Source organism: Meriones unguiculatus, chromosome 6, assembly GCF_030254825.1.
Source record: "Meriones unguiculatus strain TT.TT164.6M chromosome 6, Bangor_MerUng_6.1, whole genome shotgun sequence".
NCBI classification, from domain to species: Eukaryota; Metazoa; Chordata; class Mammalia; order Rodentia; family Muridae; genus Meriones; species Meriones unguiculatus.
In genome coordinates this window covers 133,737,912-133,764,965 of record NC_083354.1, presented here as the reverse complement: position 1 = coordinate 133,764,965, position 27,054 = coordinate 133,737,912, and the positions used below count along the sequence as shown (strand labels likewise).

Here is a 27,054-nt window from a genome sequence, read left to right as displayed (position 1 = left end):
TTCGTTCCTTAGATTAAAATCATAAAATTAAGGTGCAAGAGTTTAACAAAAATGAACTAAAGAGCTTTATTGACATCACAGTACATTCAAGAATAATTTTAAGAACATTACAGCTGAAAGAGAATGGCATATTTAGAGTCTTATTAAGTACTATTTCTTGAAAAAATGTAATACAAAGAAATCCTATTCAGTAACTTGGAGCAGCATTTGGAAAAAGACACCTATTTACACAATTAAAAAAAAAAATCTGGTTTCACCTACACAGCCACAATGTGCCTCTATAATGAGACAAGCCCTTAAAACTCATGGAATTTTTAAAAACAGCATCATGGCATTCTTGCCACATCATTCCTCAGCGCTTACGACGGGGAGGGGTTGTTGATCTGAAAAAAAAAAAAGGGAAAAGACAAAATTTAAAAATAAAAATGTATTTATACTTAAAATCTGCAATATAAATAAATACTTTTATACAGGATTTCTAACATTATTTAAAAATATTTAACAAATACCAAACTGAGTTTATAAAAGAGAGAGAGAGAAAGGACACTTTCAACTTTGAATAAATTCAAAAACTTAAAAAAAAAAATCAGACAAAATACTTTAAAAAGTATACTACCTTGATCGGGACTTAGACTTGTGTTTGCGGCTTGCCTTCTTACCAGACCTTTGAGATCTCTCCATGGAGCGCGACCGGCTATGTTTAGGCTTCTTAGCCTTCTTTTCTTTGCTACTTCCAGGGGATTCAGAACTGCTCCTTCCACTAGAATCAGAACCTGAATGCTTTTTACTGTCTTTGGTGGCGTTTTTCTTACTGTCCTGTCTAGAGTCGTGCCTTATGACTTTAACAGAGATAGAACCGCTCCTACAGAATGTTCTCTCACTCTCTCGCTTCCTTTTTAACCGGTCATCCTGACTACTGAATTTAAAATCCTTTTCTTCCCTTTTCTGTTTCTCTTTTCTTTTATCCTGTTCACGGTCCCTTTCTTTATCTTTCTTTCTCCTGTCTTTGTCTACACTTCGACTCCTCTCCTTTTTCCTGTCTTGTTCTTTAGCCTCACCTTTATGCTTATGACTGCTCCCACTAAGATTTCCACGTGGATCCTCAATTTTACGCCTATCTCGACTCCTACTGCGACTGGAACGATTGGCTCGTCTATCCCTTGAGCGACTTCTGCTTCTACGTCTGTCTCGGGAAGGACTCCGGTTTCTTCGTCTTTCTCTTTCAATGCTACTTCTATTAGATCTCCTCCTATCTCTCAGCTTCACCCTAGTCCTACTGCTGTCTAGTTTAATTCTGTGAGAGTAGCTCCTGCTCCTGCTCCGTCTAACTTTCACTGGGGGAGACCTGCTCCTGCTGTGTCTCTTTTTCCTTTTAGGAGAAGAGGAGCGAGAGGACGTACAGCTGCTGCCTGAGCTGGAGCTGTAGGAGGAACTGGAGACGGAGCTGCTACTGCTGCTAGTCCTGCTGTTGCTGCTGGAGCTGCCGCTACTGCTGCTCCCTGACCTACTCCTCCGCTCCTTCTCTTTCCCTTTATGCTCTCTTTTAGGCTCTAAAACTGATGGAGCTTCATTCGGAGTTCTTTTCTTTTCAGTAACCACATCACCGTCTGCTTCACTTGCTTCTAGAAGTGATAAACTATTTTGCTCTCTGTGAATAAATTCATTCATCTCTTTTGTAACCCTTTCTGTTTGTTGCTTTTCTTCTGAAACAGAAAAAGACAAAAAGACACAGAAAGGCTAAATAAAAAATGAAAAACTCCCATACTATCAAATTATTACAATCGTTTCATCTTTAACAGAAAGAATTAGGGTAAAACCTAAGTAATTAGAAACTTTCTAACAGCTACATTAAAAAGGTAAAAATAAAGATGTTAATCCCCACATTTCACTGACATATCAAAAGTGGGCTGGAGAGATAGATGGGAGGTTAAGAGCACTGGCTGTTCTTCTGAAGGTCCTGAGTTCAATTCCCATCAACCACATGGCGGCTTAGAGCCATCTATAATGAGATCTGGTGCCCTCTTCTGGCACGCAGATATACATGCGGACAAAACATTGAATATATAATAAATCTTTTTTTTAAAATCAAAAGTAGTAATATTTCAAACATCGAATCAAAAGGAACTGGAACTTTTTTCACAGAAAATCTTCATCTTAAAGGCAAGCTCTGACTACCTATATTCACACCTCGATTGAGGGCTAGCTATATTTCAAGAACTCAACAGCCACATATAGTGAGCTAGACTCTGAACAGTACAGTAAAATTATTAAAATACAGGGTTATATATGACACAAGAAAAGACTTCTCTTTTTGTCCAGTATGAGTAATTAAAAGATAAGCAGTGGCCAGGTATGGTGGTACATGCCTTTAATCCTAGTACAGTACTTGGGAAACAGGCAGGAGCATCTCTGAGAGGTCAGCCTGGTCTACACAATGAGCCCCAGGACAGCAAGGACTACATAGAGAGACCCTTGTCTCAAAAGACCAATGTAACAAAACAAAACAAACAAAAACAAAAACCCAACAAAAAAACAAGAGATGAGCAGCGACACTTAGAAAACTTATAACAAAGCTCATTTCCTAAGAGCTGTCCAAATAACGTTTTTCAAAAGTTAAATATTCTTACTCCAAAAGTTAAATACTCATACTCTTTCATTTTTCCTAGTATTATCATACACTTATACAAAGAATTTAACAGTGTTTCTAATCTTCTATTTTCTCTGAATATGTAGCTATTTTCTCAGTAGTTATAATAAATTCTATCATTACAAAAGTCTATTTTCATTGCAATAACTTTAACACAAAATAAAGATCTAAATAGCCTGTGGTTTATGGTCATGGGGACAAACAGCTCTCATAACAAACTAAAACAAAAGAAAAAACGCACAATGTGATCTTATCTCAGCTATCCCACACACTTAAAATCAAGCCTCCAGTTCTATTTCTACTGTGGTTTGAAACCAAGACTGTGGTGATACAGTATTACTCAATTATCTCTCACCTTCTAAGAGACTGCAACTTTTGCTGGACCTCACAGCTGAAGTTAATAACATACCTTCATGTCACTTAAGACTGCTACCCTGCTCTGCACTCAGACTGTTTAACATGCTTTTAAAAGAAAATGTAACCAATCAACTTTTCTTGCCTTGGCTTTCCCATGTAATCAACAACAAGCTAATGGAAAGCAGTAATCTTAATTACCACTCTTCTATTCCCCTGGCCCAGACTATGCACAAGTATCATTTGCTAAAAGCAGCAAATATAGAAGTTGAAAGCAACTTCCTAAAATTGACCATAAAGGCTGGAAGCAACCATTTATGAACACTGGTTGATAGAGAATGATATCTGTTATCTGGGTTGAGTTCAGTTGGAACCAGTGACTTAATCCCTTGTAAAACTCTATTAAAGATTTCTGTAAAGTTTCCCATGTGACGCTTTGTGTGCTGTTCAACACATATAGCGCAAAGCCCTTGTTAGGGACAGACTGACACAGATAATCAGACACACAGGTGAGAGGAAGGCACAGATTCAGACCACACATCAGAGAGATGTGTGCAGTAAACATGAATGCAAATCTGAACCTATTCTTGGTTAAATGACCCCAAGAGGAAGTGCTTTTATTTCTTTCGTTAATCCAACACCCATGCACTATTGGTGAGTGACAACAAAAAAACTAATGTGCATAGTCCATGTACAAAAGCACATATCAAACTAGATAAAAGCTACATGAATCTAGGATCACCTTCCATCTGTTTATCTTGTAAGAGTTGCTGTTCTTTTTCTTTTCTCCAAAAAGCTTCCTGTTTTTGCCGAATTCGGTGCCGTAACTCTTCATCGTCAGTATCAGATGACTCAGAACCTCTGTCACTTCTCTCATCTTCACTGTCTCCCGATCCATAGCCACCCAGTCCACCTGTGTGCATAAAACCCAGTCCATCACAGGAAACATTACAACGGCCACTAAAAACTTTTCAAGGTCCGAGAAGAAATTTTATTCTTTTTCATTGCCTTTTCCTGGAAGAATATATGCTTATTCAGGGTAGGGAGAGGCATAAATTCAAAGTTTTCAGAATCCTCAGGTAATGGTGATATTAGGATCTTTTTCTTTGGGCTACTTCATATATTTCTCAACACCAAGGAAGGAATCAATAATGGTTTTTATTGTCCACACTAACCATTCACCATGGTATCTTACTAATGTTAAGCCAATCCACAACTACTGTAATAAAATTTTGGGGATTCTGAAAATATTTCTAAAATTAATTATTATTCAAGTTTCCTGAGTTCAGATAAGATATACACAAATTTTCTCTAATAAATTAGAGTAATATAATTCTCACTGGTGTAGAAATAACGTGAGTAACTCCCCACCTAGAAGTGATCTCAAAAGTCTAATATCAAAATTACATGGCCATTCATTCTACCCATTTCTCTTATTCCTCATAAAAATTATCATGAAATGAAGATGTGAAAAAGGCAAAGTCAAGCTCGTCTTAATACCATGCAAATAGCAAATTATGAACAGAACAGTCCTGTTGGAAGATAAAGACATTTCTTCTAAGTTCAAACTTGATTTGCTCCAAAAACAATCCCTGTAAATTCATTACTGTCTAGATAAACTAAGTATGTATGGTATTATTTTAAAAGGGAGTGTAGAAACTACCATGGCTAAACCGTATCTATTAGGGTTAAACTATGTGTATATAATATATAACACATATAACTAACACATTATATATTACATACACACTGGAGCAATTAATGAGGAAATCCTCCACTCAGCTCACCCAAATGAACTACGTTAACTATCGCATTTATATCCTACTGTGAATGCTGTAGTCAAGGAACTTGGACAGTTTCAGAGACCATGAAGTCAGCCTGACACTAAGCGTCCTAGCAGGCACAGCGCATTTCCCAGCAGAACAAGTACAAAGACAAGGTCAGTGAGCCTCCCGCTAGCCCTCTCACACACACCCTGGCACTTACCGAGGCCGGTGAGGGAGGCCAGTGCACTGGACTGTGCCAGCTGTTTTGCAGGAGCTTTGTATCACATCAACAACAGGAACAACATGTTAACACAAATAGCCACGATTTCATAGTCATGAGAGTCTATGGTATTGTTAAATCTACTACTATTGCTGCTTTTTGGGGAGAGAAGAAACATTAAAAACATAACATTCATTTTAAAACCAGTAGCATGTCTGGCTTTGAAATTACAATTCTGATGTGAGCTGAAATTGGTTTATGATGAGGAAAAAGCTTGATAAGTATATCTGTATTTTTCTTTGAGATATGGCACATAATTTTTATTTTCTGAATGTTTTAAAGAGGTACTAAAAGCCCATGGGAAGGTGGCTGTCACTGTTTCATAAGGATTGTAACTGACAAAACTGTTCACTCTAAAGGTCTGTTGTAATTCAAAAGTCATTTAAACTACATAGAAGTCATGTCAATACCATGATATCTATTCTAAAAAACAAAGCCTCAGGTGAAATAAATGGAACATGAGGAGTTTCCACACTGTGTTTTACAGGAGTACAGAATGAATACTATCTGTGCTTTGGTAGGTCAGATAAAACAAAATACTTCTAGGGTTCCAATATGATCTCTACAAACTGAATCTTTCCCAAGAGTTAAGACATGCAAGGAGAGAATATTTAAGTATTTGATAGAAATCCAACAAAAAGTCCAAAATAACCAATGAAATAAAAATTCCCCTACAGAAACAAAGCCAAGAGCCCCACAATGTACCTTTCGTTGCCTTCCGATGTGCATCTTTGGCTACATAATAAATTTCTTCGTCTGTGACATCCAGAAGAATTTCAGTTAGAAGCATTTTTGTCAGCAACATCTAAAGAAGAATATTTTATAGTTTCCAATTAAATTTAAATGATTATTGAGAATAATTAAAGCCTTTTTAATTACGATATTTTAAGATCAAATCAGCCATTAAGAACAGGGTATGTTGAAAATATTCAAAAAACATTAAAACTTGAAAAAACCCTTCAAATTCATAGATATCAAAAAATAACTATCTACTTGTACTTGGTATTTTGAGGAGCACATAGCAATACAAAAAGTGAGACAGAAGGATTGTGAGCTCTAAATCACGGGCCACTCAACAAGACTTAGTCTCTAAACAAAGACAAGAAACGAAATGAAAAGCTATAAACTTATTTGTAGAGACCTTGAATTCTTTTGCTAGAGACAAAAAGTAAACGCTTGTATTAAAAGAGCTTTCTATGGCTGGGAAGACGGCTACATTACTCACTGGGGAAGCCCGGGGCTTGAGTTTGGGTCCCCAGCATACACATGAAAAGGCCAGGCATAGTGGTGTGCACCTGTAATACGAGTTCCACGAAGTAGAGACGGGAGGGTCCTGGGGGCTCACTGGCCAATGAGTCTAACCAACTGGTGCCAGGTCAGTGAGAAACCTTGTTTCAAAAATAATTACCTTAATAATGAGACAGAGAGCATCAGGGATAGCTGCTATCACCCTCTGGCCTCCACACATGCACGCATGGGCACCTGCGTGGGCTTAAATGCATGCCACTCCCACACATGTGAACACATGTGCGCACACACAGGCGTAACTGTCCTTGGGAGTTTTAAGTTGGAAAGAGTAGCCTTTCACTTAACAATATTGGTAAGCATTACAACATAAGTTTCTTAAATCACTTTTCAAAGTTAAAATAAAATGGGGGGGATGAGGAAGACAAGAAAAAACAAAACAAAAACAAATGAACAATGGTACTCTATTTGGCCAAATGCAGCCCTTTCATCCTAGACTAATATCTCATAACTTTTAACAATATACCAACATATTATAAAAGAGAAAGTACAGGAAATTTGAGTAAGAGACGGATTGTAGTGTGGCCTCACTGTCAACAACTATTTCAAATGGAGACTCTTAGTCCCTCAGACTCTATGCACATGATCACTTATTTATAGAAATGAGAACAGACTGAATTACTATGTTCTAAATATTATGGGAAAATCCCAATCTCACCAGGTGATGTTCTTCTTCAACAAGAAAGGTTTTAGAAATTCTCACACACACACACACACACACACACACACACACAAAACGTTTCACTCTGCTCAATCCCTGTGGCTGTTTAGACGAGAATGTTCCCATGGACTCATCTTTGAACGCCTGGTTCCCATAGATGGACTTGTTTGGGGGTATCATGACCACGCTGGAGGTGTGTCATGGACAGGGTGCTTCTTAGATGCTTCAAAAGCCTCACGCTATTCCCAGCTAACTAAGGCAGGAATGCCTTGTGCTTACGGAGTTGTAAGAGCTCAGCTACTGTTCCAGCACCCTATTTGCCTGGCACTACACTTCCACCATAACACACTCTAACCCTCTGAAAGTATCAGTCCCCAAAAAACTCTTTCTTAAGTTACCGTGGTCATGGTGTCTTATGATAGCAATAGAAATGTAACAAGACAATTCCTTATTGCCTCCTAGACTATAGAAAAAAACGAATAAATGTTCTCAAGCCTTATATATACTAAAATATTTTTAAAATTATTTTGTTATTGGATGTGGTGGAGACTCATGTGCAGAGGTTAGAGGAATTCTGGAATCAGTTCTCTTCTTCTACCATGAGTTCTAAGGACTGAACTCAGGTTGGCAGGCTTACATGACTGTGTTTTTATCCTTAAGCGAACTTGCTGGCCCATTTAAGTATTATTTAATTATGTATTGGTACTAAGAAATATCCTTGATATTGGATAACCAACTGGGGAAGATAATTTCTCCTATTCTTAGCATTTTTAGTTGCATTTAGTCCTTTGTCTAAGGTTGAGGCCCTTTGAGCTTTCCCAGTTCCATGTTTCATGTCTATCTGTCCTTGCTCAGGTCTGGTTTAGGCAGCCATGTTGATGAAGCTTCATGGGTATAGCCTCTCTGACATTTCTAGGAGATACAATCTCACAGCAAAGTTCCTGTTCCTCTGGCTCTTACAATCATTCTCGCCTCTCTTCCATGATGATTCCTGAGCCATAGGTGCAGGAACTGTGTTAAGAGATTATCAGGTGTGACACAATCTCTTGTCCTCTGTATTTTGTTAAGTTTTACTTTTCTTTGATGGCTTCCATCTATTGCAAAAAGAGGGTTCTTTGATTAGGGGTAAGAACTACACTTATCTGTGGGTATAAGGATAAATACGTAGAATGTTGTTAGTGCTTATTGGTTTGGTAAAGCAAAAGTTGTAGGTTCTCCTCTAAGATCATGACTTCACTAGCGCCAGGTAGTTGGGTAGATTTCCAGTACCAGGTATGTTTCTCTCTTGTTAGAGTGGACAATACATCCAATTAGAGAGTTGGTTCCCACCATGGTATATATGCTACTACTATGATAAGACTTTTGTGTCATGTTATTGTCATGGTGCACAGGTATCATAATTGAGTAGAACCATTGGTCCCTTCCTTCCCTTCCAAGTTTGCACGGCCCTTGGTACCATGAAATCTGGTCCTCAGAAAGACAGCTTTTAGGTCAAATCCAGTGCAGATCCTGAGTGTTGTGTTTGAGTTAGTTATCCTATAGCAAAGTTGTGAGCCTGAGATCACAGACATGCAGGTAACACTATTAAAACTTCTATTAAGGTTGGATTTATGCACTTAGGAGTATATATCTGTCTGTGTGTAACAATTAAGAAAAGGAGTGGCTGTGTGCACACCTTTAATCCCAGCACTACAGAAGCAGAGGCACACAAATCTATCTGAGTTCGAAGCCAATCTGGTCTACAAAGCAAGTTCCACAATATTCAGGGCTAAAAAGAAATATCCTAACTCAAAAAAAACAAAACAAAACTAGGCCATGATTTTGATAGATGGGCGAGACTGCAGAGAAGAAAGGGAAGGGGAGTATGTGATTTTCAAAAAAAAGAAAAAGATAGAATTAGTAACTAGAGACTGTGGATCTGTACCTTATATTATCACATAGATTTTTCAGAGCATGGGAGAGGTACTGTGTAATATAGCATTTGCACTCTTCATATCTCTACCTGAATAAACACTTCCTAACAGTACAAAACAACTGTAAACAAGTCACTATGCATGACAGGAAACATGACACCTTACCATTTGATACTCTTTCTCCTCTTCAGTCATCTCTGGTTCACTGTGCTCTTCTTGGGGAGCTGGAGATGGACTTCGGGTGACTTTCCCACTGCTCACAGCCTCAATGTTTTCAGCATCTTCATCTTCTTCATCACTATCCTATAGAAACAGTATGGGAGCTCAGATTTATAACTATAATATAAAGATGAAACAAACATGCAAGAGCAACTACTTTCTAAATCAGAGGGTTTTTTTTTTTCTTTTTTTGGTGTTGGCTTCAAAGATACTAAGTATATAGTCTATTGCTCACCGATACCTTCCACCTCTTTAAATTACATTATTTTTGTTGCTGTTATTTATATCTCAGACAATCTTTTTCAGTGTTTTTTCTTTTTTGCACTGTGAAGTATTAGTTTCAGACTCAGGACTCAGCCTCATCCCCCAGGAATACTGAGGGTATAGGATAACCCACAACACTCAGTTCTGAATTTATATTATTTCACTTAGTAATTGAAAATGTAACCTGGGTGTAAGGAAAATTAAGATCAGAAAAAGGTTTACGTTACTTTTCAATTCATTTTTTTCTCCATTACGCATTTTGCCCTATTTTGTAAATAATAAGGAAAGCATCATATACAGAGATGATTCAATGAATAGCTTTCTGAAACAAATGGCTTATAGAACTTTAAATAGATCAGAATTTAATTTTTACAGTGTTATTCTTAACTAATTTACCCATTTAACATGATTTAATAATAATAACAAAATCTCTGGCCAGATTCAAAATTTCAGCTTGCTGTACCTGAAACTAAGTTTAAAAACTTTCATTTTTATTCTACGTGTATGGATGTTCTGTCTTGTGCATCACGTGCCTTCACAGGCCAGTAAAAGGAATTGGATATTCTGGGGTTGAGCTGCCAGGTGGGTGCTGGGGATTCAACTCAGGTTTCTTGGAAGAAAACCAGTGCTCTTAACCACTAAGCCATCGCTCTATCCTTCCTAAGTTACTTCTTTGTGACTACACGGGGGACAGACAGATAAAAAATCAGGTCTACTTCCGACTGAGAAACTGCCTGTATGATTTTAATACCAGGAAACCCTAAACCCTTTTTTGGTCAAAGAAGTATCACATAGTCACTCCTAGTGACTCCACTGCACCAAGTTAAAAAGCAGATGATTTTTAACTAATTACTCCCGGGGATAGACTGCTAGACCCAGAGGACAAACATATACAATACAAGCCCAATATATTTAGGAAGACAGAAGAAAAACAATCTCTACACAAAAGCTGACACCTAAAAACACTGAAGAACAGAAAAATTCCTAAACCACACATGCCACATAACCGAGGAATAGATATTGAAAAGATTTAAAGCCAAAATTTTCAATGCTTATGTAATCGAGAGTGAAAACTGTCAAAGCCTCAGTTAAACACATTCACTGTCTATGCAAAGGCAGATTCACTTCTCTATGCTGTTCAGCACTGCTTTGTTTTAAATGGTCCACTGCTAGGGAGTTAGCTACATCACGATGGAAAAATATACATTGGTACATTAACATAAACACTAACCAGATTTAAATGGCGTATCTTTAGAAAATAAGCATTTTTAGACTTACTGCCATCCCTCCCCCTTTTTCTTTTACCTACCTCAATAACATACACATAAAAACAGAAACCCCACTAGGCACAGGTTCAAGACTAGCTTGAGGAAGTGTTTTAGGCCACCATGCCAAATAACTCTATTCTATCTCAGTGAAACAAACACAAAACAACAAACTCCAAGCCACAATATCCTTACCCCAAGAACTCTTCAAGAGCATGAGTAGGCTCAGGCCACTCTTCACACAGACAGAACTATCAGCTTTATGTCAGGCTATACTCACAAATTTACTTCTCTGGGGTAAACGTGGGCCATCTCCTCCTTCAGCATCTTCTGTGGCCTTCTTTTCTTTTTTTGACAACTGTGAACGCTGCTGTTCCATTCTTTCTTTCTCTAATTTCTTTTGTTTTTCCCGTTCCATTTTCTCAAGGCCTTCGCGAATCCAGGCTGGAAGAGTCCTGCGTTTTACTGCATCTGTTTCACAGAAGGGGGAAAAAAATCACAAGTTAATTAAGTAAAAAATTTAATAGGCAAATAGTTTTTGAGTTTCTATAAATGCCATGAGTAAAAGTAAAATTCTGTTGTGCTTCAAAAGCCATTCCTTTGAACAGCAGGAGGGAGCACAATGCTTACAATTTGCCAAGAGCATAACAGTGCATTAAACTGTCACCTCATTTAGTGCATGCAAAAGCCCTGAGTTCACTACTGTTACTCAGTCTCTTTTGTAGGTGGAGAAAGTGAAGTTCAATGAGATAAAGCCATGGGCTTGCCCAGGGTGAAAAAGCCAATAAATCGTGGTCTAAACTAATTCAGATCCACATTCTTATTAAGCTATTTCCTAAAATAAGAAAAAGAGCAGTAAAAAAAGGCATCGGTGGTTTTCATACTAAGAATCCAGTTAAATTTAAAAAGCAGAAAATCAGAATCTTCCTAAGGTGTTAAAAGTCTATTCCCAGGCTGAAGAGATGGCTCAGAGGTTAAGAGCACTGGCTGCTCTTCCAAAGGTCCTGAGTTCAATTCCCAGCAACCATATGGTGGTTCACACCATCCGTAATGAGATCTGTTGCCCTTATGGCATACAGAGGTACATGACGGCAGAACACTGTATGTATATATAATAAATAAATAAATCTTTAAAACAAAGTCTATTTCCTGGTCCAGTAAATGGCAGGTAATTTGAAACTTTCCAGATATAATGTGGAGTAAATATATAACTTATTACCAGCTTTAACACTATTTAAAAGTAGATTTGTTTTGTTTTGTTAAAGCACTCGTGGAAAGCAAATAATTAAAGGAAACCAGTCTGGCAGCAGTGTATCTGATAACTAAGACTGGACGGAGACCCAAGGCAGAGAACAAACACTGAAGATGCTATGGCCAGCAAAGATCTACATTTCATCACAAACTACTATTTAAGGCAAATAATATGAAAAAAATATTCAATACTTTTTAACATTTTAGATCGGTATCTCTTTTTTAATACTTATGACTATAAAATGACAGGGTCTTAAAATACCATTATTTCTACCAAATCAAAGAGGTGCTAGAAGAAGTTAGGAAACCAAAATATGTTTTATACATTGATACAGTCATCATGCCAAAGCGGTTCGTGGAATAGATTTAATCTACCAATTTGCGGAGGCTCCTGCTTCACAGGAAGTGCAATAGGTGAGCGCTGCCGGTCCCTGAACGATGGTGGCCGCTCTCTTCGATTCTGGGCAGGTGCTGGAGGTCCTGGAGGTCCTGGTTGCCAATAAGGAGGATGAAATCCACCTTGCGGTGGACCAAAAGCAGCCCCATGCTGAAAGAGTATTGCATTTTAATTTTCTTCAATTTAGTACATATACCTTTTGGGACACACACGTGTTATGAACTGGGACAGTAGAGATCCATGTGCGCAGCAAATCCAAGAATTCATGGTTTTAACATCCAACACCATTTCTGTAGCCCCAAGAACCCAAGCTTACTTTCTCACTTTTCTTAGGAAAGATAAAGATTTTTGCCTATACGAATATGTATATCATATATATACGTATATACATACATACATATATGCACACACTATAGCCCAGCTGACAGATTACTGAAAAACTGTAGGAAGGCATATACATATAAACATGCATATAAAATCTTTCCTCCTAAATTCACTCATAAACCCTAACACCACCAAGACATCAAAAATTCTTTTCTTTCGCTAAGCAAATGTCTCACTATGTAGCCCAGGCTATCCTTCACCTTGCTATGCACATGTAGACCAGGCTAGGCTGACCTGAGAAGAGCCTCACAGGCATTGTGATGACAGGCTGCATCAGCACTCGCAGCTAACTTTTCTTAACTAAAAACTACAGAACTATTCTGCTGCTGCTGCTGTCAATTTTAACTGCCCAATGCTAGTAAATTTGGGTTGTTTCTAAAGTGATGTAGGACTCACTTATTTACAAGCCGAAAACAATACTGAATTAACAACACTACTATAGTAAACGATAGTAAATGTTTTACCATAGTAAATTTTTGTTTTGAAAATCTGCAACTATCAGAGGACTGTTTAGAGAAAGGCTCTTTGCCTTGTTCACACAGGTTTCACCAAACCAAATGAGGGTGAGAAGGGCTCCTTGTCACTACAGGCTTCATAACAGAACAAAAACATGTAACATGTAAACTCCAAGTACTCAACAACAATCTAATCATGCATTACTGAGAGGACCACCATCTCAAGGTGAACTCATCATCAAATTCACCTTACAATTAATGCTTAAATACGTAGTTTCTAAGGATTTAAATTCTGAGTATACTGCATAAAGTAGCAACTGTAACTATTTTTTTTTCTGCAATGACATCTAGTATAATTTAAGGGTAAAGCCCAGCAAAGCTGTTTAGGAAAATAAAGCCCATAAAATAACGCTATTCTCCATAGAGTTCTACGTCCCTAGGAGTGAGTTGAATGTCACAAAGGAAGCCAGGAACAATTCCATTAATACGTTGTCTACGCATGGGGAAGGAAAAAAAACCACTTAAAAAAAAAAAAGCCACAGTAATAATTCTACATAGAAGGTATGGCACTTGAGATAATCTACATACATTGTGCTTTATTTGTGTCTCACCATAATCTGTTACTGACAAATAATGTATTCAACTACTGTATATATTCTATATTTCAACATTGATCATGTTGAAATTGGAAACAAGACATTATGACTATTTGCACTTACACATTTTTCACTTTAGCCAAATGTTTCCTAATGCTTGTTTGTACTGTTTTCCCAATCAACTAAAAACCTAGTATTTTTAATAACTGTTGATAAACTCTGACACTATGTGCGTATCGATGCAGCCCTGAAAATGACACACATCTTAAGAATTCTCGACCAGACATTTCCAAAGAATGGGTTAGTGCACATCTACAACAGTAAAGGAACAAAATATCTTTCACCTGATAGTCAAACTGGTTCACGGGCCCCACTGCAAAATTATCGGGTGGTCCACCAAAGTTGTGATTGTTCTGGTTAAACATATGCCTGTTGTCAGGGGCAAATTCCCCACTGTCCTGACTGTTGCTGTCTTCAGAAGGAGGAACAATGTCCATTGGGCCTGGTGTTGGTGGCATCCATGGCTGATCAGGAGGGGGGTGTGGGGGTTGCTGATGCATTCCCCATTCTAGTCAGGATTTAGGCATAAAGACATTCAATAGGGGGTTATAACAAAGTCAGTAAACAAAAATTTTAAGATCTCAAGAAAGCTAGAGAAAGACACAGATTTTAAAAGGCAACTTAGGACATTTTGGTCAAATTTCTTAAAAATAAGTAACAAATTAAAAGCTACCCCATAAGTAATTCCAATAAGTTAACTCTATTCTATCTCACACTCTCAACAAAATACTCAAAAGTTATTATTTTTTATATTTTCAGCCAAGAATCTTGTTATGCAGACCACGCTGAGCTAGAACTTTCTATACAGCCAAGCCTGACCTCCGACATGAGCCTCTTCTACCTCTGCCTCCCCAGCACTGGGGTAACAGGCATGTGAACCCACACTCAGCTCCAAAACGTGTTTTTAACAAATTCCAAAGTAACTCTGGATTAACCGCTCTGTTCAACAGTAACAACAGAAAAAGGAAACCTTAAATTTTCTATTATTTCTTTTTCCATGAACACATTTATCCTCACAACAACCCTGTGAGGTAGGGAGAAATCTGGTATTATTATCTATCAACTTCAGAAGGGGAAACTGAGACACACAAAGGTTAGTAAGTTCCTTAGTGTCACAAGGAAATTCAATAAGGAGAGACTAAGGGTAGAAAGGAGAAATTCACTAAGGGAAGCAGGAGTGAAAGGCAAACAGCGATCCCAAGGTAAGCAAACTTTAAGTAAAAAACTAAAACATTTTCAAAATTGGAAAAATTTGGCCTTCTAAAAGACCTCACAGTATTAAAGATCAAAATATTTGTCACTTTCTAAAAAGTAATATTAAAAATATATCCTATGTTTTCCATTCTCATCAGTAATAAAATAAATAGTAGCAAACAGAGGCTATGACTTCCTCAGCAACATATCCAAATGTGAAATCTCTATAAATAGTGTGATGTGATTATTAAAAATATTAATACAATCATGGAAAATTGAATTAGCATTAAGGAACCTAAATATCTAAACCATTCTGAGAAGTTTAAAAGGTAAAAATAAAACATAACAGCCAAGAACTTATGGAAAATCACCACTATCCGAAAAAGGGGGGGGAGGGGAGAAAAGGTAGATGGACAATAGGAGCAGAGCAAATCTGACAGGCTCGTTTGTCATACAGTGGCACAACTTTTCTTTAATTAGAGGCTAGACATGTTTTACTCTGCCAGTGCTGCTTCTGAAAAGGCCAGGGGTTGCAACAGAGAGACAAAGAGTGCTCTCTTTCCCCTAGATGCCAAGTGAGGTTTCCAGAGTGTTCCCAGCCCCTGGCAGCCTAGGAATGAAGAACCAAGAAAAAAGTCAAACTGAGCACCGCAACGCTGGCAGACTACGTACAAAATAACTAACCAAACCGTCAGGACCAACTGGAGACTGCCTACTTTCCAAGGGGCTTTAACTTCAGGGCAAAAGGAGACAAGCAAGGTGCTGCTAATCCTCCCTTTAAGATATCCTAAAATTTGGGAAACAGATATAACAAACCTGGTTGCCACATTCTGCTAAAATTGGAATCCCCTTGAAAATTCCCATGATTATTTGGACCAGACTCCATGGTAGACATATCCTGCCCGTTCGGCATCATTCCTGGTGGTTGTTCTACGATGCTTTGCTGTCCCGAAGCTTCTCTTTGTGCAATCCACGCTTGCGCCAAAGCAGCCCAGTCAATCTGGCCTGAAGTAAATTAGAGAATTTAGCATTCAGAATGTAGAAGATGAAATAGCACCTCTATGTAAAACAAGCACCTCGCTTACTCCATCACGTTTCTTCTGTGTGTGCGCGTGTGTGTGTGCGGTATACATGTATATCTACAGGTGTATGTGCATTTGGAGGCCTGATGCTCAGCTCTTCCTTTATCCCTTCCATACTATTCTTTGAGAGAGGGTCTCTCAGTCAAACCCAGATAAGGCTAGTGTCCACAGCCAGTTTGCTTACTGATCCCTCTGCCTCCCGAAGCTGGAATTACAGGTGGACCACTACACACCTAACAATTAACATGGGCTCCAACTCTCTTGCTTGCATGATAAGTTTTAACTTCTGAACCATCTCCCTGGCTCCTTCCTTTCTTCTCTGTCTCTCTCTTTCCCTTCCTTTTTCTTCATCTCTGTCCTTTCCCATTTCCCTTTCAACTATTATTACAAGTATTTAACTACTATGCAAAGTTATGTGTGTAAGTATGCTTAGAAAATAATCCATATGCAAACTAAAATATGTGAGACTTTCAGAAAAAGACTCTATAAAAACACTCTTAGCCCAGCATAGTGGTGCAGAGGCAGAGGCAGGAGGAGCTCTGTGAGTTCAAGGCTAGTCTGGCCTACACACAGGGAACTTCAGGACAGCCAAAACTACATGAAGAGCACGCCACAAAAGACAAAATAAAACAAAACTACCCACTCTCACATATTCCAATATTATTTCATAGAGAATTTATGACCCTCTACCTTTTAAAGCCAGTAAAAAAATGATCAAACACAATCCCTTCTTCCTTCAGAATGTTCTATTCTTTCCAGGCTGACTACGAGCCTACACATGATAGATTAGTGTGACTTTCTATCCCTGTTCCTTCTCACAGTTGTCTTTTTACGCTCATTGCTGTAGACAAAAATACTTCTTTAACAACTTCAAAATTTATTATTCCTACTAAGTTTTAGGTTTTTCCTCTCCAAATTTATACTAAAATTCTAAGATCTTTTCCTATTAATAGCAAAGCAGGTTAGTCAGGTTTCAAAAAATATTCTCATACATTTTAACGAAACAGAAAACTGATATAGCCTGGATGGATGGAATTACAACTGGGACAAATATATTTTAAACTGCCCAACTCTAAAACCATGATCTAACAAACCTAGCACTTTCACTAAGAAAATAATTGGACAGGTGATCAATTTATGAACACACGACTATGCTGTTTTTAGCCTGGAAAAGCATAAACAATCAAATATCCTTAAGTCTTGCTATTGCTATCATAGTTGGTTTATATTAGAATAAACCCTATACTAAAATGCTATTTTAAAAAAAAGAAAAGAAACGAGCTGGGTGTGGTAGTGCACATACATAACCCAAAACCTGGGAGGTAGGGGTAGGAGCACTGTTGATTTTGAGGCTACCCTGGGTTATACAGAACATTTTAGGGCAGTCTGGGCTACATTATAAAAGAAAAACAATCACCCTAAGAAAAGAGCAATGAAAATACCTACCCATAACTAAGAGCTAAATGAGGCTCCTGATACTTTTTTTTTTTTTAATTCTCTATTATTTGTGGGGCAGGGTGGTTAAGATACTTATTATGTAGCTCAGGCTATTCTGAGACCATGAAGAGCAGGCAGGTCTTAAACTCAGAAATGTATCTGCCTCTGCCTCCAAAGTGCTAAACTAAAGGCCTGTAACACCGCGTCCAAACCAATTACTTCAACCTTCTTGAAGCCAGTCCCTTAGTCAAAAGAAATCTTAAAATGACATGGCATAACGGGCCTGAGGAGACGGCTCAAAAAGCGCTTGGTACATAAGAAGGAGAACCTACATGTAAGCTGGGTGTGAGAGTGTTTATCTACCACCCCAGCACAGTGAACTCGACACAAGCAGACTCCCAGAACCTGCTGGCCAGCCATTCTCACACAGTGAGCTCACTTTTGCTGAGTGCACCTCAGCACTTGAGGTGGAGAGTGAGGGGGGAAGACATCCGATAGGGACCTCTGCCTCTACACACACTCATGCACGCCCACCCGCTCCGTAGGCTGCACATGAACATGTACACAGATACAATACAAAAAATGACATGGCACAAACTGCAATAGATATAATCTAGAATAGAAACATGTAATACTTAAGCAAATTTTATGCTTTTTCTTAAGAAAACTTAAGACAGTATCAGCCTGAAGGTGTGAAATTTTAAGCCAACCTGAATGTTATCATCTATACACTACCCATCTCCAAGTACCCACCCCCCAGCTCCCTTCCAAATTCAGCCTTTTCCTTACTTGGATCTTGCTGGTGCTGAAATGACTGCATCCACTGTTGCTGGTTCAAGGGCCATTGCTGCCAAGGTTGTCCTCCCTGATCCCACATCCTCTAAGTTTCTAAATTAAACACAGTTAATGTTAGTACTTCTTACACTTTCAAAACTTAAACATCAGAAATTGCATGATGATATAGTTTACATGATGAAGCTCTACAATTCTTTTCAATGTTGCTAGAGATGACAAGATTTAAATTGAAAACCAAAGATAAAAAGGTTTAAGTTAATGCTGGTGTCAGATTTGGTGAAAAATACAGTTCATAGTATTCAGCTCAAGAAGGCATACCTATAATTATATACTGTGTATACGTAATTTTTGCAATATCTCCAGAGATCCAATTATTTTAAAGACTATAAAAAGCGATTCATTCTGCTGGAGAGATGGCTCAGTGGTTAAGAGCACTGTCTGCTCTTCCAAAGGGCCTAAGTTCAATTCCCAGCAACCATAAGGCAGCTCGCAACTGTCTGTAATGCCAATTCCAAGGGATCTACACCTTCACACTAGTGCACATAAAATTAAAAAAAAAAAAAAAATAGTGATTTATTCAATCCCCAACCAAACTCCTTTAAGAGTAACAAATATCAGCCAGGTGTAGTGGCACACGCTTTTAACCTAGCACTGAGGAGGCAGAGGCAGGCGGATCTCTGTAAGTTCAAGGCCAGCTTGATCCAGGTCAACCACAGCTACAGAGAAGGGGCCTCTAAAAACAAAAACAGAAACAAACAAACAAAAAAGGACTGAGTTACAAATAACAGTATCAGATAAGAAAAACCTGTTCTTACAATAATAGTAATAAATATGTAGTATCAAGCCTAATACCTTATTAAGAAAAGTTTAGAGGTTGGTAAAATTAGAAATTCAAAGGCTGCCAATGTCACCCACATAGATATGATTTACAAGATACTATATAATATTCCCTAAAGCACTGAATAGTCTCACCACAAACTTTTTTAATTTTTATATCCTGGTCCCACCCCCCTTTCTCCTCCAGCTCCCTCCCTCCCTCTGTTTCCCCTTCCTCCCATCCCCATCCTAATCTCCAGAGAAGGGAAGACTCCCTTACCCACCCACCCCAGCGTATCAAGTCGCATCAGGACTGAGCACATTGTCTTCTCCTGTGGCCTGCGGAGGTAGTCCCCACAGAGCAAAGTGATCAAGGGCAGGCAACAGAGTCTATGCCAGGGTCAGCCACCATTCCCCTTACTAAGAAACCCATATGAGGGCCGAGCTGCCCATCTGCTGCATCTGTGTAGGGGGCCTAGACCCAGCCCAGTCCATACATAGTCCTTGGTTGGTGCTTCAGTCTCCACAGGGTCCCCTTGGTCCTTCTATCCTCCCCATTTTTCCACAAGACTCCCTGTGCTCCACCCAATGCTTGGCTGTGGGTCTCTGCGTATGTTTCCTCACAGCAAATGTTTAAATGAACAAGTGAGCTTCCAATTCAAGAAAGGATGGGTGTTAAGGAATGACATAAACAATATTAGAAACAGTAATGAGACAAAGCTGGAAAGCGAGATAGCTTCTCACACCTGTTTCTTAAGATTTAAACAACATGAAAAAAGAAGGCAGGGGTCGCCTGTTAACTGTCCAGTCTAAGTTATGGATAAAGGGATGGTGGATTCTTGCCCCACTCACTTTTCTTTGAACAAGTTTAAAAGCTTCTTAGAAAAAGCAGGCCTAATATATACCTAATAAAAGACTTTATCCAACACTGTACAAGGCTGTTCAAGAATCAATAACAAGATGAGCATGGTGGGATATGCCATAAATCCCAGCACTAAGAAGGCAAAAGAAGTATAATCTTTGTGAGTTCCAGGCCAGGCAGAGAGAGCCACACAATGAGACCCTATCTCAAACCACACTCCTGTAACCCACCCCACTCTAACCAACACCTTCCCCCCCAAAAAAGAGTATTAGCAAGGGCTAGAAATAGTTCAGAGGTTAAAAGTACATGCTGAGCCAAGTGGTGGTTGTACAGGCATTTAAATCCCAGCACTTGGGAGCCACAGGCAGGTGCATCTTTGGTGAGTTCAAGGCTAGGCTGATCTACAGAGTGAGTTCCAGAACAGTCAAAGCTACACAGAGTAAAGGTGTGCTTACTGATCTTGTGGAAGACCGTGCTTGACCCAGCATCCACCTGAGGCGGGCTCACGATCACCTTTCATTCCAGCTCCAAAAGCTCCAGCACTGCCGGCCTCCCAAGTGCTGCACTCAGGTGGACACACAAACGCACACACTCACAGACCACGCCTAACACATAACTTAAGACTCTTTAGGAGCTGGATGGCTCAGCAGTTAGAGGCACTTGTAGCTCTTGCAGAAAACTCAGGTCTGATTCCCAGCACCACACAGTCGCTCATAACAATCCATAATTCCTGTTCCGGAGGATCTGAAGCCCTCTTCTACCCTCTATGGGCACGAGGCACATGTGATACACATATGTACAGTAAGGCAAAACACCCACACACATAAAATAAATAAATCTAAAAGAAATTAAGTAAAAATAAAACTTTAGAGAAAGAACCAGTAACAGATACCCCCACGATGGCTCTGTGGTAAAGAGACCTACTTCCAGGTCTGACCACCTGAGTTAGCAATCACATGGTGGAAGGACTGACTTCTGCAAACACACACGGAGCTACTTTTCAGGAATAGTGTTTGATACATTTAGATTGAGAAAAGCAGATATGAGATATGGGATGGGAGAGCAAAGATGACAATAAAAGTCAAGATATCAGGAGCCTCTAAAATGTTTTACCTAAACCAGAATCTTGATTTAGCTGCTGATGACTACCTGGGTCTTTTTGAAAGACAATGTAGCATTACAGTCTTACTAAAATTATCCACATACCCCTCTGGCCTTATCCATTCCCTTTCAGAGACTGCAACCATGGATGAATAGACCAGTCTGCTCTTCCAGAGGTCCTGAGTTCAACTCCCAGCAACCACATGGTGGCTCAAACTACTATAATATGATCTGATGTCCTCTTCTGGCATACAGGCGTTCATGCAAATAAGAACACTTGTATATATATTTATATACATAATTTATATAAATTTATATATATATAAATTTCACTAGAAGTGCATGTATACTATTAGAGAATTTGCTAAGATTTTTTATGTATACATATATATACATAAAATAAACAAATCTTTTAGAAATCTTAGCAAATTCTCTTAATAGTTTTGCACTTCTAGTGAAATTTATCTAAAGGCAAATGTATGTTAAATTAATTACATAGATCTTTTCTGAGCAATTAAAATGAGTAAAGTACAGCTTTATACACTGACATGTACTCACATAAAAACTCAGTAAAAAAAAATTTCAGCACAAAAACATCTCTTGAAGATTTTTTTTCCCCACAGTACAGCATATATCTAAGATTTCAAATTACAAAGCTCCTTAAGTTTAGGGAAGCAGAAAAAAGTTATCAGGGAACTTCCACTTTATACCTTTTGTGTTCTTTGAATTATTTTATAGTGTGTATCCTCTCAGAAATATATAAACCTTAAAAGATAAAAGAAATCAAGAGAAGTGGCAAGTACAATCCATAAGGACTTGTACAGGAAGAAAAAAAATCACACAAGTCACCTGGACAAAAAACAAACCACCTAACCTTTGTTCATTTTCTAACAAGACTTGGAGTAAATTTCAAAATCTAATCCAACAGAAATAACTAGCTGGTCACGAAAACTAAGCATTGATTTCTGTTAAAAATCTGTAAAAGAGAAGCTGGGCAGTGGCGGCGCACACCTGGGAGATTTAGCAACGGTCAAAAATAAAAGAATTTGAGCAACAAAATATATTACTGACACACAGACGCAAAATAACAATCCTTCCTAAAAAAAAATCCAGTGGCCGAGCCGGCTCATGAGTTCAGAGCACCTGCTGCTCCGGGAGAGGACCTGCATTTGGCTTCTAGCACCCACACGGCCACTCACAACCATTACAATTCTAGGCCCAGGGGATCTGACACTTTTTCAAGCCTCCACAGATACCCCTGTCCACACACATACAGAAAAATAGAATTTTTAAAAAATGTCTTTAAAAGAGATTTTTTTTTCCCCCAAGACAGGGTTTCTCTGTGTAGCCTTGGCTGTCCTGGACTTGCTTTGTAGACCATGCTGGCCTCAAACTCACATCGATCCACCCGCCTCTGCCTCTGCCTCTTTGAGTGCTGGGATTACAGAAGTCTGCCACTGGACCCAGTTTATAAAAGACATTTTTAAAAACTAAGGTAATAGAAGTAAGCCATGAGTTAATAATGTAGTAACATTGTTCCATTAATTGTAACAGAAGTGTTATACAAATGTATGCTACTGAGGAAAATAAAACAGGTGCCTGGGGGGTTACTATCTCTTTTTATCTACAATTAAATTAAGTTCTAAGGTTTAGCTTGGTGGTAAATACCTTTAATCCCAGCATTCAAAGCTCTGTGAATTCCTGGCCAGCTAGGGCCAGACAGTCGAGAGACTCTTCTGTGTCAACCCCTCATCCATAGTATAAAGTTTAGGTAAACAGTGCCTCTCAAGGCTATCCTAGAATTCAGCAGGGCATGGTGGCCCGCGCCTTTGATCCCAGTGCTCAGGGAGGCAGAGGTCCCTGTGTTGAGTCCAGCCTGGTCTACAAACAGAGTCCAGAACAGCCACGGCTACACAGAGAAACCCTGTTTCAAGAAACCATAATAATAATATCCTAAAACTCATTTACTACATCTCCCTTAGTGCTTTAAAAAAAAAAGGCACATATAAAATCTTCAGTGTTTTGGTTTGCTTTTGCCTTGCTTATACTCAAGAAATTCCAAGATTATTTTACTTTACTTAGGGACAAGAAGAAAAAAGGTTAATGAAGCACTAAAGCCTGCTGGCTTAATCAAAATCTGCTCAGTGCCCAATTATTTTTGGATGACAGTGTTACCCACAAAAGAACAAACCCACGGAAATACAGGATACTTCCCTTTGTGAGGCTTAACATACACTATCCATCACTGGGTAAAGACGTCAGACCCCACCAGGCAGCGAGATCACACTTTCCCTGGGCCGCGGCCGGCGTGGGCTGCGCCTGCGCGGCGCGAGTCCGGGGTCCACAAGTTCCAGGTCCAGCCCCCGCCTCCTCCGCCCCCCGGCCCCGCCGGCCTCCCGCGCGCACGCGCACTGCCCAACGGCCGGCCCGGAGCCCGCCCGGCAGCCCCTTCCTTCTCAAGGAAACCCTCGGTTGGAAGAGTGGGTGGTGGACACGCTCGTCGGCCGGGAGCAGCGCCTCCCCGGCGAGGCCGCGCTCCCCCGCACTCGTTCTGGCGGCCGCCGGCGCTCCTCGGGAGGAGGTTCCGGCGGCCGCGCGCGCAGCCCGCCTCGGCCGCGCCGCCCCGCCGCGGGCGCCGCGGGCATTTTACACGCCGGCGGGTCCCCCGGGGTGCGCGGCCCACGGCTTACCCGCTCCGATCCCGGAATACCGCTGTCGCCACCGTTCCTGTAGTTCTCCCCGACCCTTCCGATGCTTCTACTTCTTCATGAACAAGACAAGATGGCGCCCGGCGGCGCTCCCCCGGAAGTGAACAATAACATCCGCTCTGCCTCTGAAGTCACCGTCCCTCCCAGCCGGGCTGGGAGCATGTGATCTCCGCGCCGAGCCGCGCCCGCGCCATTTTTGTTAGGGGCAGGCTCGCCCCGGCTTGGGCCGCTGGACGTTGTCGCTGTGTGTCAGGCCTGCGTCACACCCGACGCGTCTGTGCGCAGCCAACACCAAGCTGAGCCTAGCGTTCTGGTGTAACAGTCTGAAGTTGTTAACTTCGCCCTCCAAGAAAAAACAAACAAACAAACGTGGGAACATTTCTTCCCTGGGAGAAATGCTGAGCCGCGTCTCCACTTTGGGACCACGGAGGGCCCCCAGGTCAAACGCAGCCAACTTGGAGCTCAGGGTGCCAGGCCCACTTGAGACGAGCTGGCACCAGGCTGGAGTCTGGGCGTCCTGGAAGCAGGCTGTTTGCCCAGGTCTCTTTGTTAACCTCCTAGCATCGCGCCCCCTCATAGGGGCGTCTACTCAGGGCGGCTTCGCTCAGCTCCTCTCAAGAAAAAGTAACCGGGAAACAGTTTCCCAGTCCTTCTTTACCTCGGCTACAAGATGGCCTCCCAAAAGAAGGTAAAAGGTGTTGTAGCATGAATAGTGGTCATGTATCTAAAGGAGTTACAAGAGTAACAAGAGTACTAGAGTAACACGAATGCTTAGAAATACAGCATTTATAACCGAAATTTTGGGGAATGCCTTTCTAAAACTGAAGAAAGTTGTGGAGAAGAATTCCAGGAAGGAGGCTGTTTCTACAAAGACTGATTAGAGTTGCAGTGATGGGGACAGATTGGAGTTTTACAGGCCCAGAGGCTAATTACCCAATTTAGGCCTACCTTTGCCCACCAAGTAGGTCCTTGCCAACCTCTATATTGGATCTAAACATCCTGTGACTAATAGATAAGAACCTTTTGAAACTTTTTAAACAATTATTTATTTATCTTTACTTTGTGTGCACTGGTGTTTTGCTGCACGCATGCCTGTGTGAGGGTGTCAAGTCACGTGGAGCTGGATTATGGACAGCTGTGAGCTGCCATGCGGGTGCTGGGAATTGAACTCCGGTGCCGGTGCCCTTAACCACCCAGCCCCCCTTTTGGAACTTTTTAACTTAGCTGACTCCTAGTTTCCACCCACCCAAGAACTCAGAATGTTATCAGAGAGCCTCAGCATCGATATAAACAGTGACGCTTTCTTTCAGGTAATGACATTCCTGGGGACTAATATTCACATATATGAGCCTGTTGGGCCATTCATATTCAAACCACCACAAGACTATAATCTGGCTTGCTCTGGAGGTAAAGACCAGACTGGGCCACACATTAAATCATTCTGTGTAACCGGGCTTGGTAGTGCATGCCTTCAATCCCAGCACTTCGGAGGCAGAGGCAGGCAGATACCTGTGAGTTTGAGGCCATCCTGGTCCACAAATTGAATCCAGGAAATTACACAGAGAAACCCTATCTCAAAAAGCCAATAGATAGATGGACAGACAGACAGACAGACAGACAGATAGATGATATATTGGTAGGTAGGTAGATAGATTGATGATATATTGATAGATAGATAGGCGGGCAGACAGATAAGTAAAACCTGTGTGTCTGGGCAGGGAGAAGGAAATCAGAAAAGATTGGATTAAAACAGCAGAAAATAAAAACTTTGTTAAAATCCTTTGATCTTTGCAGGAGTGTTTTTTTATGAGACAAGGTATCTCTATGTAGCCCTGGCTTTCTTGGAACTTGTATCTAGACCAGACTGGCCTGGAGATCCACCTGCCTCCCTTCTGAGTGAGCTCTGGGATTAAAGGCATGCACCACCACAACTAGCTAAGGTTGGATTTTTGAACTACACAAAATAAACTTTAGGCTTTAAAAATATTTTATTAGTTTTTTTTTTTTTTTTACTAGTTATGAGTGTCTGTCTGCATGTATGTACATGGATCATGTATGTGCTTGATGCAGGCAGAGGCCAGAAGGTCTGTCAGATCCCCAAAAATTGTACTTACAGTTGTGAGCTGCCTTGTGGATGTAAGGAAATGAACCCTGTTCCTCTGCAAATACAGTAAGTGCATAGCTTAATCAGTATGATCTACTATGTACACAGTTGTTACACTGCATTGTCTAAAGACAAGAAAAGCAGTTGTGCCCTTAAGCATCTTGTTTTAACTCTAAGAAATTGTTTCTAATGCTTTTAATCATTGAAAAGATTTCCAAAGTATTTGTGAAGTCTGTACCCTTATGATCTTTGCTACAGGCTAAGTTCTAATGACCCTTATATTTAAAATTTTCAAATTAAAGCTGGAGAGATGGCTCATGCATTAAGAGCACTGGCTGCTCTTCCAGAGGACCTGAGTTTGATTCCTAGCACCCACATGACACATCCCTAACTCCACATCCAGGGGATCTGATGCCCTCTTCTGGCTTCCATAGCCACTATGCATGTAAATACATAGACACACATATAGCACACATATAGGCAAAACACCTATATATATATATGAAAAGAAACCAGAAACCTAGGTGCAAAGGACACAATTAATACTTTATTAGTCATGGCTTTGTAAAGAAAGAATTTAGAGAATGAATTTCTATCTCATATATGTCGGGAGCCGTGACTCAGCAGCCTGCTTTGATATTTAAATCTCGGTGGAGAGATGGCTTTTAGCAGGTCTTTACTAATGGCAGAGGAGAACTTGCAAGTCCATCTCCTTTTGTTTGTGACCACAGGTGGGATAGCTTGTGAGGGTTACACCTCTTCCTCAGGCTCCTTGATATATATATATATATATATATATATATATATATATATATATATCATATATGTGTGCATGTATAAGTTCCACATATACAAATATACTGTGTCAGTGAAGGGATGGACATGCTAGCAAGGCAGGAGCAAGCATGCAAAAGAGCAAAAGCTTTCTTCTCCCATGTCTTTATATAGGCTTCGATCAGAAGATACAGCTCAGATTAAAGTGTGTCTTTCTGCCTTGAGATCCGGATTAAAGGCCTGTGTCTTCCTACTTCAAAGGTCCAGACTAGAAGTTGGATTCACCCCATCAAACCAAGCAAAAGCTCACAGGTGTACCCTCCATTTCTGGATTGTAGTTCATTCCAGACGTTGTCAGTTGACA

The 27,054-nt window shown here is 40.0% G+C and overlaps 1 protein-coding gene across 2 annotated transcripts; it reads right to left on the bottom strand.

Moving 5' to 3' along the window:
- Positions 1-41: 41 nt before the first annotated feature.
- Positions 42-23,947, bottom strand: Pnisr (PNN interacting serine and arginine rich protein). Of its 2 annotated transcripts, XM_021626287.2 has the most exons (12): positions 23,795-23,946; positions 18,320-18,418; positions 15,828-16,016; positions 14,102-14,325; positions 12,301-12,472; positions 10,955-11,145; positions 9,092-9,229; positions 5,753-5,852; positions 4,988-5,041; positions 3,744-3,914; positions 617-1,703; positions 42-383 (listed from the first exon to the last, which is right to left on the bottom strand). In XM_021626287.2, exons 2-12 carry the CDS (start codon positions 18,405-18,407, stop codon positions 353-355), a joined length of 2,445 nt encoding a protein of 814 aa, XP_021481962.1. In that variant the 5' UTR covers positions 18,408-18,418; positions 23,795-23,946; the 3' UTR covers positions 42-352. The 2 variants fall into 2 exon arrangements, with proteins under 2 accessions (XP_021481962.1, XP_021481966.1); XM_021626291.2 differs by lacking the exons at positions 42-383; positions 617-1,703; positions 3,744-3,914; ... (4 more) ...; positions 12,301-12,472; positions 14,102-14,325 and adding an exon at positions 14,332-15,621 and having other exon boundaries at positions 23,795-23,947.
- Between the last annotated feature and the right edge of the window lie 3,107 nt (positions 23,948-27,054).